General features: G+C 53.9%; 2 protein-coding genes across 7 annotated transcripts; one reads left to right on the top strand and one right to left on the bottom strand.

Annotated features, from left to right (window-relative positions):
• Positions 1–4489: 4489 nt before the first annotated feature.
• C1QTNF4 (C1q and TNF related 4) lies at positions 4490–8950 on the top strand. Of its 2 annotated transcripts, XM_009008105.5 has the most exons (3): positions 4490–4727; positions 4951–5005; positions 7794–8950. In XM_009008105.5, the coding sequence occupies exon 3, from the start codon at positions 7799–7801 to the stop codon at positions 8786–8788; it is 990 nt and encodes a 329-aa protein (XP_009006353.1). In that variant the 5' UTR covers positions 4490–4727; positions 4951–5005; positions 7794–7798; the 3' UTR covers positions 8789–8950. The 2 variants fall into 2 exon arrangements, with proteins under 2 accessions (XP_009006353.1, XP_002755285.1); XM_002755239.6 differs by lacking the exon at positions 4951–5005.
• Positions 8951–9404: 454 nt separating this feature from the next.
• FAM180B (family with sequence similarity 180 member B) lies at positions 9405–11774 on the bottom strand. 5 transcript variants are annotated; one of them, XM_054240883.2, is made up of 3 exons: positions 11601–11774; positions 10710–10780; positions 9405–10493 (listed from the first exon to the last, which is right to left on the bottom strand). In XM_054240883.2, exons 1-3 carry the CDS (start codon positions 11683–11685, stop codon positions 10098–10100), a joined length of 552 nt encoding a protein of 183 aa, XP_054096858.1. In that variant the 5' UTR covers positions 11686–11774; the 3' UTR covers positions 9405–10097. The 5 variants fall into 5 exon arrangements, with proteins under 5 accessions (XP_054096858.1, XP_054096861.1, XP_054096855.2 ...); XM_054240886.2 differs by lacking the exon at positions 11601–11774 and adding an exon at positions 11020–11121; XM_054240880.2 differs by having other exon boundaries at positions 9405–10780.
• Positions 11775–12021: the final 247 nt, after the last annotated feature.

Below are 12021 nucleotides of genomic sequence, written 5' to 3'. Positions count from 1 at the left end.
TCAAAAAAAAAAAAAAAAAAAATACAAAAAATTAGCTGGGCATGGTGGCGCGTGCCTGTAATCCCAGCTACTCAGGAGGCTGAGGCAGAAGAATTGCCTGAACCCAGGAGGCAGAGGTTGCGGTGAGCCGAGATTCTGCCATTGCACTCCAGCCTGGGTAACAAGAGGAAAACTCCGTCTCAAAAAAAAAAAAAAAATTATTGTTGTTGGCCTGGGAGGGTGGCTTATGCCTGTAATCCCAGCACTTTGGGAGGCCAAGGCAGGTGGATCACCTGAGGTCAGGGGTTCAAGACCAACCTGGCCAACCCCGTCTCTACTAAAAATACAAAAATTAGCCTGGTGTGGTGGCACATGCCTGTAATTCCAGCTACTGAGGAGACTGAAGCAGGAGAATCACTTGAACCCAGGAGGTAGAGGTTGCAGTAAGTCGAGATCACGCCATTGCACTCCAACCTGGGTGACAAGAGGGAAACTCTATTTCATATATATATATATATATTTTAATTTTATTTATATATATTTTATTATATATATATATATATATATATATATATACATACATACATACACACACACACATATATATAATTAAAATTATTGTTATTAGCTACCATGTGGTGGTGCAAACTGACAGCGGGGGATGCAGAAGGGATCACTTGAACCCAGGCTGCAGTGAGCCAAGATCATGCCACTGCACTCAAGGCTGGGTGACAGAGTAAGAAGAACCTGTCTCGGCCAGGTATGGTGGCTCACGCCTATAATCCCAGCACTTTGGGAGGCCGAGGTGAGCCTTGGCTGAGGTCAGAAGTTTGAGACCAGTCTGACTAACATGGAGAAAGCCTGTCTCTACTAAAAATGCAAAATTAGCAAGGCATGGTGGCACATGCCTATAATCGCAGCTATACTCTGGAGGCTGAGGCACTGAGGCAGGAGAATCACTTGAACTCAAGAAGCAGAGGATGCAGTGAGCTGAGATCACACCATTGCACTGCACTCCAGCCTTGGAGAGAAAGCGAGACTGATTCAAACAAACAAAAAACCCGTCTCAATGTATATATTTTAATGTTAATTTTTTTTAACTTTTTTTTTTTTTTAAGAGATGGGGTCTCACTCTGTTGCCCAGGCTGGTTTCAAACTTCTGAGCTCAAGCAGTCCTCCCACTGTAGCCTCCCAAATTGCTAATATTACATGCATGAGCCACCATCCCTGGCCATATCCGTCTCAATTAAAAAAATAAAAATAGGGCAGAGCGTTGCTGGGAGCCTCTGATCCCTGACAGTTTTGCGGAACACTGATATCTGTGGACTCCAAAATGGACTTCATTTAAAGAAACCCACGGACCATTAATGAACAAAAACATGAGTCAATATGTATTGCGGCATTCAAACCCTATCACTGTGGGAGAGCATCAAGTACTACATTTTTGAAGACCATGGCCTATCATCATTATGCATTCAAGATTTGAGTTTGAATAACCTCATCAAGACTTAGATCTTCTTCAAAAGCTTCAAGTCGCATCTGCATTAAAGCTCTTCATTGAACCTTCTCACAAAAGCACAAGTTTAAAGGACTAAAATCCATTAATACATTCCATTTTATATTCCTTCCTCTCACTTCAATTTCCTTGGTCTCTAGGGTCTTTCGTATTGCTTATGTTCCTTTAGACTAGAGCCAATGAGACAGTGCTTTCCAAAAAAATATATGTTCTGTGGCCATAAGTTTTCATTGGTAGAGAGGCATAAATTTAGCATGATGAATTTAGAATTAGGTCTTTTATGGTATCCTATAAAAAGTTGAATTAACAGGCTGGGCGTGATGGCTCATGCCTGTAGTCCAGCACTGTGGGACACTGAGGAAGGCAAATCACCTGAGGTCAAGTGTTCGAGAGCAGCCTAGCCAACATGGAGAAACACTGTCTCTACTAAAAATACAAAAATAGCCGGGGGTGGTGGTGGGCGCCTGTAAGCTTAGCTACTTGGGAGGCTGAGGCAGAAGAATCACCTGAACTTGGGAGGTGGAGGTTACAGTGAGCTGAGATTGTGCCACTGACTATAGCCGGCAACAGAGCAAGACTCTGTCTCAAAAAAAAAAAAGTTGAATTAACAATAAGAAAATGTGGATGAAGCGGTAAAAATATTTTGGGTTATATTATACTCTCAGAAACTATGTGGTTTAGAGAAAACGGCCCCCAACCTAAAAGTTGATGGTTCTTATTCTGTCTGCCTTGTACTAGGTACATGGTAACGGCTCTGAACCTGAAATGCATTATCTATTAAGTGAATCTGATATTTTCCCCGCCTACCTCACAGGGTTGTTGTGAGGATCAAATGAAATAATGTACATAAAAAGACAAATATAAAATATATAACACAGAAAAAAATAAAAATAAATTGTTATTTAAGACCAGCCTGGGCAACAAAATGAGACCCAGTTTCTACAAACAATAAAAAACAACAGGCATGGTGGCCTGCACCTATAGTCCCAGCTACTTGGGAGGCTGAGGTGGGAGGATCACTTGAGCCCATAAGGTCAAGTGCACCCACTGCCCTCTAGCCTGGGTGACACAAGACCCTGTCTCAAATAAAATTACTGTGGCTGCTAAACAAGAGAGGAGGAAGCAGGAACTATAACCAGCCTAAGGCTCTCCTCTGGACCCTGCTGCCACCTCTTCCTAACTCCCATTCTGGGGTCTATCCATCTGCCTTACACCCACCAGCTCATGGCATCATCTTTCTCTATATCCCTTTCCCAGTGGCTTCCGCCCTATCCCAGCCCCCTGATGCAAATCCTGATGTCATCTGCCCCAGCCACCTATCTCTACCTCAACCCTGACTTCTCTGGTGAGAACTCTTTTGCGGATCCAGGGAGTGTCAAATGGCTCCTAGCCCGAGCCAAACCTCAACTGGGATTTCATTATCCTCTAATGTATTTTCTCCCCTCCCCTCCCACCACTGGAATCACACCCTCAGGAAAGCAGCCCCACTCTTATGATCCAGAAGGGTCCCATGGCCCTAAGAAGGGTTGTGGCTGCCATAGGTTGGCTTCCAGCCTCCCCCAGCTCTCCTTCTACATCCCTGTGTGGTTCATCCCACCCCAACCCCCTGCCTCTTGTCCTCCCCATAGTCCTGTGGCCCAAGCTTTTCAAGCTGGTGAAGGGAGACAGTTATGATCTGACATGTGCTAGACAGGTGATTCATCCTCTGTCACCAAATAGCCTCATTATCCAGCCTGAAACTCCTCCATTCATTCCTCTCTATTCAGGCACATATTCATTAATTCATTCTATCATTTACCTAACATTCCTGAAGCGAAGCCAATCACCACTACCAACATCTTCCTAGAGACAAATAGACTAACTGGGGTTAGGTGAACTTTGAGAGTTCCAAAGGAAAGCTCCAGAGGACAGGGGAGTTAACAGGGGTCCAGTCCTCTCAGGGACCACAGAGCAGCTCTGCAGTAGAGACACGATTAGAGCCCATGGCTCTGGAGTCAGCCAGGCAGAGAGGGTACCAGCTTCTGGCTGCTGCTAAGAGTAGAGCTCTTCAAAAGTCATCCACTTAGTCAACATCTACTGAGTGCCAGGCAGTTGTCGTCACCTCTACAGCCATCATGGGAGAGATCAGAAGCCTAGAGAAAGGGAATCTGAGCCCCCACCCCATGGGCTCGAAGCCCAGAGTGGAGGCCAGCAGTAGTGCCTCTGGTGAGTGTTACTGTGGGAAGACCACTGTTCCCAGCCTGGGTGCCCTGCTGGACTCCTGCTAGCCTAGCCTCAGCTAGGCAGGGTGTCACTTTGCCTCTCCAGAGACCCTTCTTGCCCACCTATTGCCCTTCTCAACCCTGTCCCTTCTTGCAGAAGCAAGCTTCTCAGCAGAAAATTCCATTCTGCCCCAAGGACTCTCCTCCTTACTGCCCCTCTCCCCGAGGGACCCAGGGACCAATCAATACCTGTAGACTGCCTTCTTCCCTCCTTCCAAACAGACGGTGGGCATTTTCCGATTTGAAGGTGAGGAGAGGAAACTAGTTATTTTCAGCTCTTCCTTTACTGGCAACATTGACCCATTTATCCTCCTCTTCCTTCAGACCCTTCCCCCAAGGCCGCTCAGCTTGGACATCTGTCCCAGCCAAAATCTCACCTTCTACTGTCCTTGCAGTCCAAAGGCTAGTCCAGCCTCTGGGTCCAGCTCTAGCCCTCTCTCCCCACACCAGGAAGGAAGCTGGACTGTAGAGTGCTCTGGGCCACCCCGTGTTAGCCGCTGCCTCTGGCCTCAGTTTCCCCTTCTGCGCCTCAGTTTCCCCACCTGCGGGATTAATGATACCTGCTCTCTAGACCCAGAGGACGAAGCTCTAAGGAGGTCACATATGAGGAAGGGTCCAGAGCTCGGCGCAGGCTCCGTGCGGAGCCCCTAGGCCCTGCGGCTCGCCCCTCCCTCTCCCTCTCCCCCCTCCTCTCCCCCTTCTACCTCTCCCCTGCCTCTCCTCCCGCCTCTCCACTCGCTCGGCTCCCTCTTTGGCTGACCTTCCCTTTCCCTCACGCCTCCCCACGCCCAGCCCGGGGCCCCGGCACCCTGTCCGCTGCGGCCTCGGAGTGGGGAGAAGCAGCCTGAACCCCCGCCGCCCCCGCCACAGCGCGGGCGGTCAGTGCGTAGCCCGGCGCCCGCAGCCCGCAGCCCGGAGCCGGATCGCGGGCTTGGACCGAACCCGACCCGACCGCCGCTGCCCCCAGCCAGGTGAGGGCAGCTCAGGGGAGGCGGGGAGCCGAGGTTCCCCCTTTACTGGAAGCGGGGGGCTGGAAAGGCGCGGGGAAATTGGGTCCTTTTTCCTTCAAAGGAGGACCTAGGAGCCTTTCCTGAAACAAGCACAAGGGCTTTCACTCCGAAGGGATGGATGGAGGGAAGGTCTGGGAGGGATTGGGGAACCCCTTTCTGGTTTCTGTTTTTTTTTTTAAATAAGGATTCGTTGGCTTCTGTGAAAGTGGGATTTCTTGGAAGGCTGAGGGGCTTTCAAGGTAGGTTGGGGAGGGTGCTCTGGCAGGGCTTGAGGGAAGGGTTAACTGGTGAGTGGTGGGGCAGTGGGGGTGGGGCAGCGGGGGCGCGTGGGGAAGCTCTGCGATCCCCTCAACCTGACATCCTGACATCGTTGCACCTCCCGCCTTGGCTCCGGGGCTCCGGGTCTGTCCAGCTCTGTGTCCTAGTTTTTCTCTTTGAAGATGACTATTTTGAGCCCCACCTGGACAGAGCCAGGAACAGCTATTTCCTTCCCTGGAGCTGTGACACCCACCTGACACCCTCCCACCTCTGACCTGCTCAGGGAAGGGGGTTCAGGGAAGGACAAGGACCCAGGGATCTGGGAAATGGGCAGTGTGGGTGAAACGAAGGCTGGGTACTGGGTGCACAGGAAGACCCTTGGCACTGGTGGGGTACACCAACTTTGGCTGGGAGGTTGCTAGGCACAGGATGGTCAGCTGCTTCTGGGACATGACCCACTAGAAAAGCAGTGATGTCAGGAAAAGCTGAGCTGTTCCCCATGCTCCCAGAAGACAAAACACTAGAGAATGTGTTTGCTTGGTTGTTATTGTTTGGTTTTGCTTTCTTTCTGTCTCCCTCACCCTGGATCCCAAGATTCATTCCCCTGATCTCCTCTCCTAGTTTTTCAAAAAGGTAAATTGAGGCAAAGGACAAATTGGCTGGACATACCTGTGTCTAGGAAGGAAGAGTGCCAGAGAGGAAGGCATACTGAATTTGAATTAAAAAAACCTCAATTCAAGGCTTCTCTCAGTGCTCCATGGGTGACTTTGGGCCAAAATGCTTTCCCTTGTTGGGCCTCAGCTTTCTCATCTATAAAATGGGAGAGGGGCCACCTGTCTTGCAGGTTTGCAGAGACGATGTATCTAAAACAACTCCGTAAAAGGGAATGCACTGGACTCTTGTGAGGTGCCATCTTCACCACTGTGGATGGCCCCTTCCCTCCTCCCTGTCCTCACCAAGGGTATCACTACCCCATAGGACACCTTTGTGAGAATCAGAAAAAGCACCTCTTCTGGAAAGAGACAGCATTCAGCTGGGCTAGCAACTTGGGGTCTTTATTATGAGAATGAGAAGGCCGCACACTTTCCCCCAGGTGCTGCTCTAACATGTGGAGTGTGAGCTAGATTCTAGTTAGGATGTTCTGCACATCCACACCTGGCAACCCTTCTCAGCAGGGCCCTGCTGTCTCTAAGAGACGCAGAGCTATACATATTTCCAGGGTATTTTCTACAGAAGCCCACATCCCAGGCTGTCTCCAGTTCATTTCTTTCCTGTTTTGTTCAAGCCCCAAAGCACAGGCCCTAGTAGGAAGCAGATGGAATTCCACCATCAGAGAGGACTCCTCTGAGTTAAGCAGTGCCTTCACCCAGCTCTCAGGGGTAGGAGTGACTGAGTCGCTAAAAACCCTTATATCAAGAACTGGACCAGATCACTTTTCTCAGGGCAACCAACAGAAGCATCGGCACACCTCAGCACTGCTGTTGACCAACCAAGTTCACACCTATCTCAGAGCACCCCCACAGCAAGCCTGTGTGTGATGTCTCCTCCCCATTTACACAGAGGAAGCCATGCCCAGACGTTAGGGAACCTGACCAAAGTTTCACAGTGTCAGTGGTAGAGCCAGGACCCAAGCCCAGATCTGGCTGTCTGTCCTCTCTAATCCAACACTCTCAAGGAACAAAGCTGCTGACTTCACTGCCTTGCCAAAGCCCTGCTGGAATTGTTGCTCTCCCTCTCCATCCCCAGTAGCCCCTTGCTCACCACTCCTTCCTGAGTAACCAGCCTCCAAGCGCAGAGAAAGGAGTCACCTTCTCTTTTACTCTGACTTCACAAGGCGGGGGAGGAAGCTACCTCAAAGCCCAACTGTTCTGGCCTCCTCTATGCAGGAAGGGCCCCTGGTGAGGCCAGAAAAGGGGTCAGGGAACAGCGATTTCCTTTCCTGCTCAGATGGGGTTTAAACAGTAACTGTCATGCAGAGCGTCGACCCAGAGAGTCTGTGCCTGCATGAGTGGCAGACCAAGGACCATAAAATAACCACAGGAAAATGCAGCCAACTGGAGCTGAAGGGAACTTAGAGACCCCCATGAACCGTCCAGGTTACCAGGGCCCTTGGGTGTCAAATGGGGGGCGTAGGGGTGAGCCCAGCAGACAGGGCTGTAGGCCTTTTCAACCAGACTGTTTCTGCTGGTCTGTGGTATGTGTGCAAGCTTTCACTTAAGAAAGGGATTTCATTTTGTGGGTATGCACACACCCACAGATGTTTGGAGACTCCTAGCCTAATTACTAGCTCTCAGCACGTGGTTGCTGGACCAGCCGCATCAGCATCACCCAGAAACGCAAATTCTGCTACTCAAGAGGCTGAGACAGGAGAATCACTTGAACCTGGGAGGAGGAGGTTGCAGTGGGCCGAGATCGCACCACTGCACTGCAGCCTGGGTGACAAGAGTGAGACTCGGTCTCAAAAACAAAACAAAAATAACAACAAAAAAAACACAAAGAGATGCAAATTCTCAGGCCCATCCCAGACCTACTGAATGAACTCTGGGGATGGGGGCCAACTACATATGTTTGAATAAGCCCTCCAGGTGACAGTCAGGCTTGCTAGAGTTTGAGAAGCACTGAGCTAGTCCAAGGATGTAGGAAAATTGAGACCTACTTGTGAGTCAAGGGCAGGGCTGGGAAGAGAACCCTCTTCTCTCAGTGGAAAGCCAAGCGTTTGGGGGCGGCCCCTGCCGACCCTCCTCTCTCGCCCCTCCATCTCCCTCCCAGGCGCCATGCTGCCGCTACTGCTGGGTCTGCTGGGCCCGGTGGGCTGCTGGGCCTTGGGCCCGGCCCCTGGCCCGGGCTCCTCTGAGCTGCGCTCTGCCTTCTCCGCGGCACGCACCACCCCCTTGGAGGGCACGTCGGAGATGGCAGTGACCTTCGACAAGGTGTACGTGAACATCGGAGGCGACTTCGACGCGGCCACGGGCCAGTTCCGCTGCCGCGTGCCCGGCGCCTACTTCTTCTCCTTCACTGCTGGCAAAGCCCCGCACAAGAGCCTGTCGGTGATGCTGGTGCGGAACCGCGACGAGGTGCAGGCGCTGGCCTTCGACGAGCAGCGGCGGCCCAGCGCGCGGCGCGCCGCCAGCCAGAGCGCCATGCTGCAGCTCGACTACGGCGACACGGTGTGGCTGCGACTACACGGTGCCCCGCAGTATGCGCTGGGCGCGCCAGGCGCCACCTTCAGCGGCTACCTGGTTTACGCCGACGCCGACGCCGACGCGCCTGCGCGCGGACCGCCCGCGCCCCCCGAGCCACGCTCGGCCTTCTCGGCGGCGCGCACGCACAGCTTGGTGGGCTCGGACGCGAGTCCCGGACCGCGGCACCAGCCGCTGGCCTTCGACACCGAGCTCGTCAATATCGGCGGCGACTTCGACGCGGCGGCTGGTGTGTTCCGTTGCCGACTGCCCGGCGCCTACTTCTTCTCCTTCACGCTGGGCAAGCTGCCGCGCAAGACCCTGTCGGTGAAGCTGATGAAGAACCGCGATGAGGTGCAGGCCATGATTTACGACGACGGCGCGTCGCGGCGCCGCGAGATGCAGAGTCAGAGCGTGATGCTGGCCCTGCGGCGTGGTGACGCCGTCTGGCTGCTCAGCCACGACCACGACGGCTACGGCGCCTACAGCAACCACGGCAAGTACATCACCTTCTCCGGCTTCCTGGTGTACCCCGACCTCGAATCCACCGGCCCACCAGGCCTCGGGGCCCGGGAGCTGCTGTGAGCCCCCGGCCGGAGAGGAGACCGACCGGGAGGGCCAGGGGGGTGCATGCCGAGCCCGGACCGCGGCCCGAACGCCCCGCGCGAGCGCGACGGCTGCTGGGCGCGCCTGAACTCGTGACAATAAAGAAGAAAGCGGGCCCGCGCAGCGCCCAGGCCCCTGCGCTGTCTTGACTACGATGCCTTTTCCGGGTACGGGCTGGCAGGCGCTGACTACCAGGGGCCCACAGGCCCGGGGAGCGGGGTGGAGGTTGGAGAGCAGGGTCCCCCCAGACCCTGGGAGGGCGAGAAGGTGGGAATTTGGTGAAACCACGTTCGTTTAGCCTGTTGGGGCCGCCCTTTCATATCCCTGCCTTGTCCAGCCCTGACTCCTCATTGACCGATGACCTCAACCTTAGTACCCGGCTGATGCCTTTCTGTGACAAGGGACAGTACCCCATTGCCCCACTAGGGGCATGGAATTCAGGGAAACAGTGCTTTCCTCCTTCCAGCAGGGTGTGGGAATGGGATGAGGAGTTGATACCTCCTTGTCCTGACTCTTGCCTTCCCGGGTTGGGGAGAGTGATTTGCCTAGAGCAGGGACAGCTTACTCCGACGTAGAATGACACAGGCTCTGGGAGGCCGAAACAGAACGTTTTATGAGAAGAGCAACACAGAATCAGGGCCGCACCTGCTCCAGCCCACCTCCGCTTGTCTCTCCTTGGTCTTCTCCCAGCCTTACTCTCTCCTCTGAGGTGTTCTTTCGACGCTTGCTGAGATACTGCCTCCCTCCACCTGCTTCCCTCCACTCCTCCAACAGACAGAACTCAAGAATAAAACTAATCTATTCTTCCAACCCAAATGGGAACTTGGAGGCTCAGGGACCCCAGATCTTTGGCTGTGCTTAAAAGGGGGTGCTCAGCACCTAGAGGATTCCTGTGAATTCCACAGGACCGTCACAGACTGCCAGGGTAGGAGTTGGAGAATCTGACCTGGCCTTACTTGGGACAGCTTCCTTTTCAGCATCTCTTGAACATACTTCTCAACCCTGACTCCTGATGTCCACACACACACACCCTGCCTGCCTGTCGTGCCCTTAGCTCTGTGCCTACTCCTTGAAACCCAAATCCTGGGTTCTTAGCCTCTCAAGATCCAAGAAACAAGTTCTGGTCAGGGTAAACAGAGAGGGGATGTCGCAAGCCAAGCCCAGAGATCTGAACACAGTGAAAAGAACCAGGTGCCAGACAGAAGCCCCTGCCCAAGATGGGTTTGCCTGGGGAGTTGAGGGGGAGAGGGGAGGGGGAAATGGCAGGTGAAAGAGCAAAAGGGGAGGGTCAGGGGAAGGGGTCAAGGATGGAGGCCCAGGGCCCCAGGGAAGGGGGCTGGTCCTGGGGGCAGAAACCCTTGCACAGGTCCCAGAGTGTTTCCTGTGCCAGGAGAGTGAAGACTTGGGCCCAGTGGCCCCGTTCCTCAGCCTCACTAGCTGCATGGAGCCGGTAGATGCAGGACAGGGTGGTGAGGAGCAGATGTTCAAAGTCCCAAGTGCTAAGAGGAGGCCCCTTCCGCAGGTCCTGGAGCTGCTGTAGCCGCTGCTCAGTGCCCTCCAAGTCACTGGGCACGTGGTGCTGCAGGAGGAGCCTGAGTCGGCGGCCTGGGTGTGTGGAGGCTAGTTCCTCATCCTGGATGTGCAGCTGCCCCATGACATCCAGCTCTAGCCCAGCCCAGAGCAGCTGCAAGGGGAGCCATGTAAGGGGTAGGCTGTGGCCTGGGGAGCAGGGCAGGGAGCAAGAGTGGGCTGGGGGAGGGCGCAGAAGCAGGCAGTAGGACCCATGCTGGCTTGCCCCCCCAACCCTAGCAGACCCACCCTGAGACATCCCCCTTCCCAACCCTGAGCTTAGGGACCTCTGGAAATGCCCACCCCCATGTCCCAGGCTGGGAGGAAAGACCTCAAACATCACTTCCGGGGCCTCTGGCTCCTGCAGGCCACCTCCCACGCTGGTGCTGTCCATGGGCTGCCCTGGGGCAGCAGAGAGGAGTCAGACCCCTGCCATGCTACACCGTGAACACCCAACCTCCCAGAAGTGCCCCTCTGCTGCCTGGTAGGGGTCCCGAGCAGTTCATCATGCTATAAAAGGGCAGGAATGCCATCCCATGCTCCCTTTTCCCCTCCCTCTCATGCACACACATGCACAATGACATTCACCCTCCCAAGCATAGGTCTTGCAATCTCAAAAGCATCATCCCAAGCCCAGTTACCATGTTGGCAAATGCCCAGGACTCCTCCTTTAACTTGCACAATGCCCTTGGTAAAGAGCTCCAGACCAATGGGTCACAAGACCCTTCCCCACCCTCCTCCCCTCCCTATAATCATCTGAGGACAGAGTCACCTAAAACAGTGCCAATGACTCTCCCAAGGACAAGGAACCTCTTTGGGAAGAGCCTGTTCTTTCCCTGTTCCTCCTCAGTGGTAGATCCTTGTGAGGCAGCGAGGACAGGGCAGGGGAGGATGCCTGTGGCAGCTCCCTCCAGCCCACACCTTGGGATGTTGCCTCACTCTTGCAATGTTTGTTCCAAGCCCAGGCAGGTCAAAAGACCCTGCTTTGGGCATCAGTGGGAATGAGCCCAGGGCCAGCATTAAGAGCACTTAGGGCTATCTCTGTACCTTTTCAGTTCTGGGGGTGGGGCCCACACTATCACCCACCACAGCACACATCAGCCTGATACCCACCATGCCCATACTTCCTATGCCCAACTAGCCTCAAATAGAGCCAATTGTTAACTGCTGTCAGCTGGCAGCCTTCCTTGGCTCCTCTCCACCCACCCTGAAGTCCTGGTACCTGCATGGTGCTGGGTTGTAGACACAACTGAGAGGAGACAAATGGCTACCACCAGGCAAGCGAGGAACTGCAGGGTCACAGCCATGCTTCACCACGTCCTCTGAGTCTCTCTCTGTTCAGCAGTTCTCTGCTCCCTCATCTGCCTGCCACACACCTCGGCTTCAACTTTCCACTGCAGGCTGCTCCAGAGCTCTGTAATGCGTGTCAGTCTTCAGTGCTCAACAGGGAGGGGCTGGCTGTGGCCTTGGTCACCTCCCAGGAGCTCTTTCCATTCTTTAGAAATGGGGAATCTGGTTGTTGGCAGGAGCCTGGCTCCCTGCTTGTCAGGCCCTCAGCTTGTTCCTGCCCAGATGGGCGGTATGCTTAGTTAATAGGAAAAAGGTGTTTGGTAGCAAATAGCTCTGGCTTGGCCCTCCCAAAG

The sequence above is a fragment of the Callithrix jacchus genome, chromosome 10 (genome assembly GCF_049354715.1).
Source record: "Callithrix jacchus isolate 240 chromosome 10, calJac240_pri, whole genome shotgun sequence".
In the NCBI taxonomy this organism is placed as follows: Eukaryota; Metazoa; Chordata; class Mammalia; order Primates; family Cebidae; genus Callithrix; species Callithrix jacchus.
This window is presented reverse-complemented; position numbering and strand designations above follow the sequence as displayed.

Excerpts from the sequence above, each read along its gene's own strand:
- C1QTNF4 (XM_002755239.6), top strand. The coding sequence starts at position 7,799 with ATGCTGCCGCTACTGCTGGGTCTGCTGGGCCCGGTGGGCTGCTGGGCC.
- FAM180B (XM_054240880.2), bottom strand. The coding sequence starts at position 11,685 with ATGGCTGTGACCCTGCAGTTCCTCGCTTGCCTGGTGGTAGCCATTTGT. Across the intron at positions 10,781-11,600 it reads TACAACCCAGCACCATGCAG|GGCAGCCCATGGACAGCACC; the intron begins GTACCAGGACTT and ends CTGCTGCCCCAG.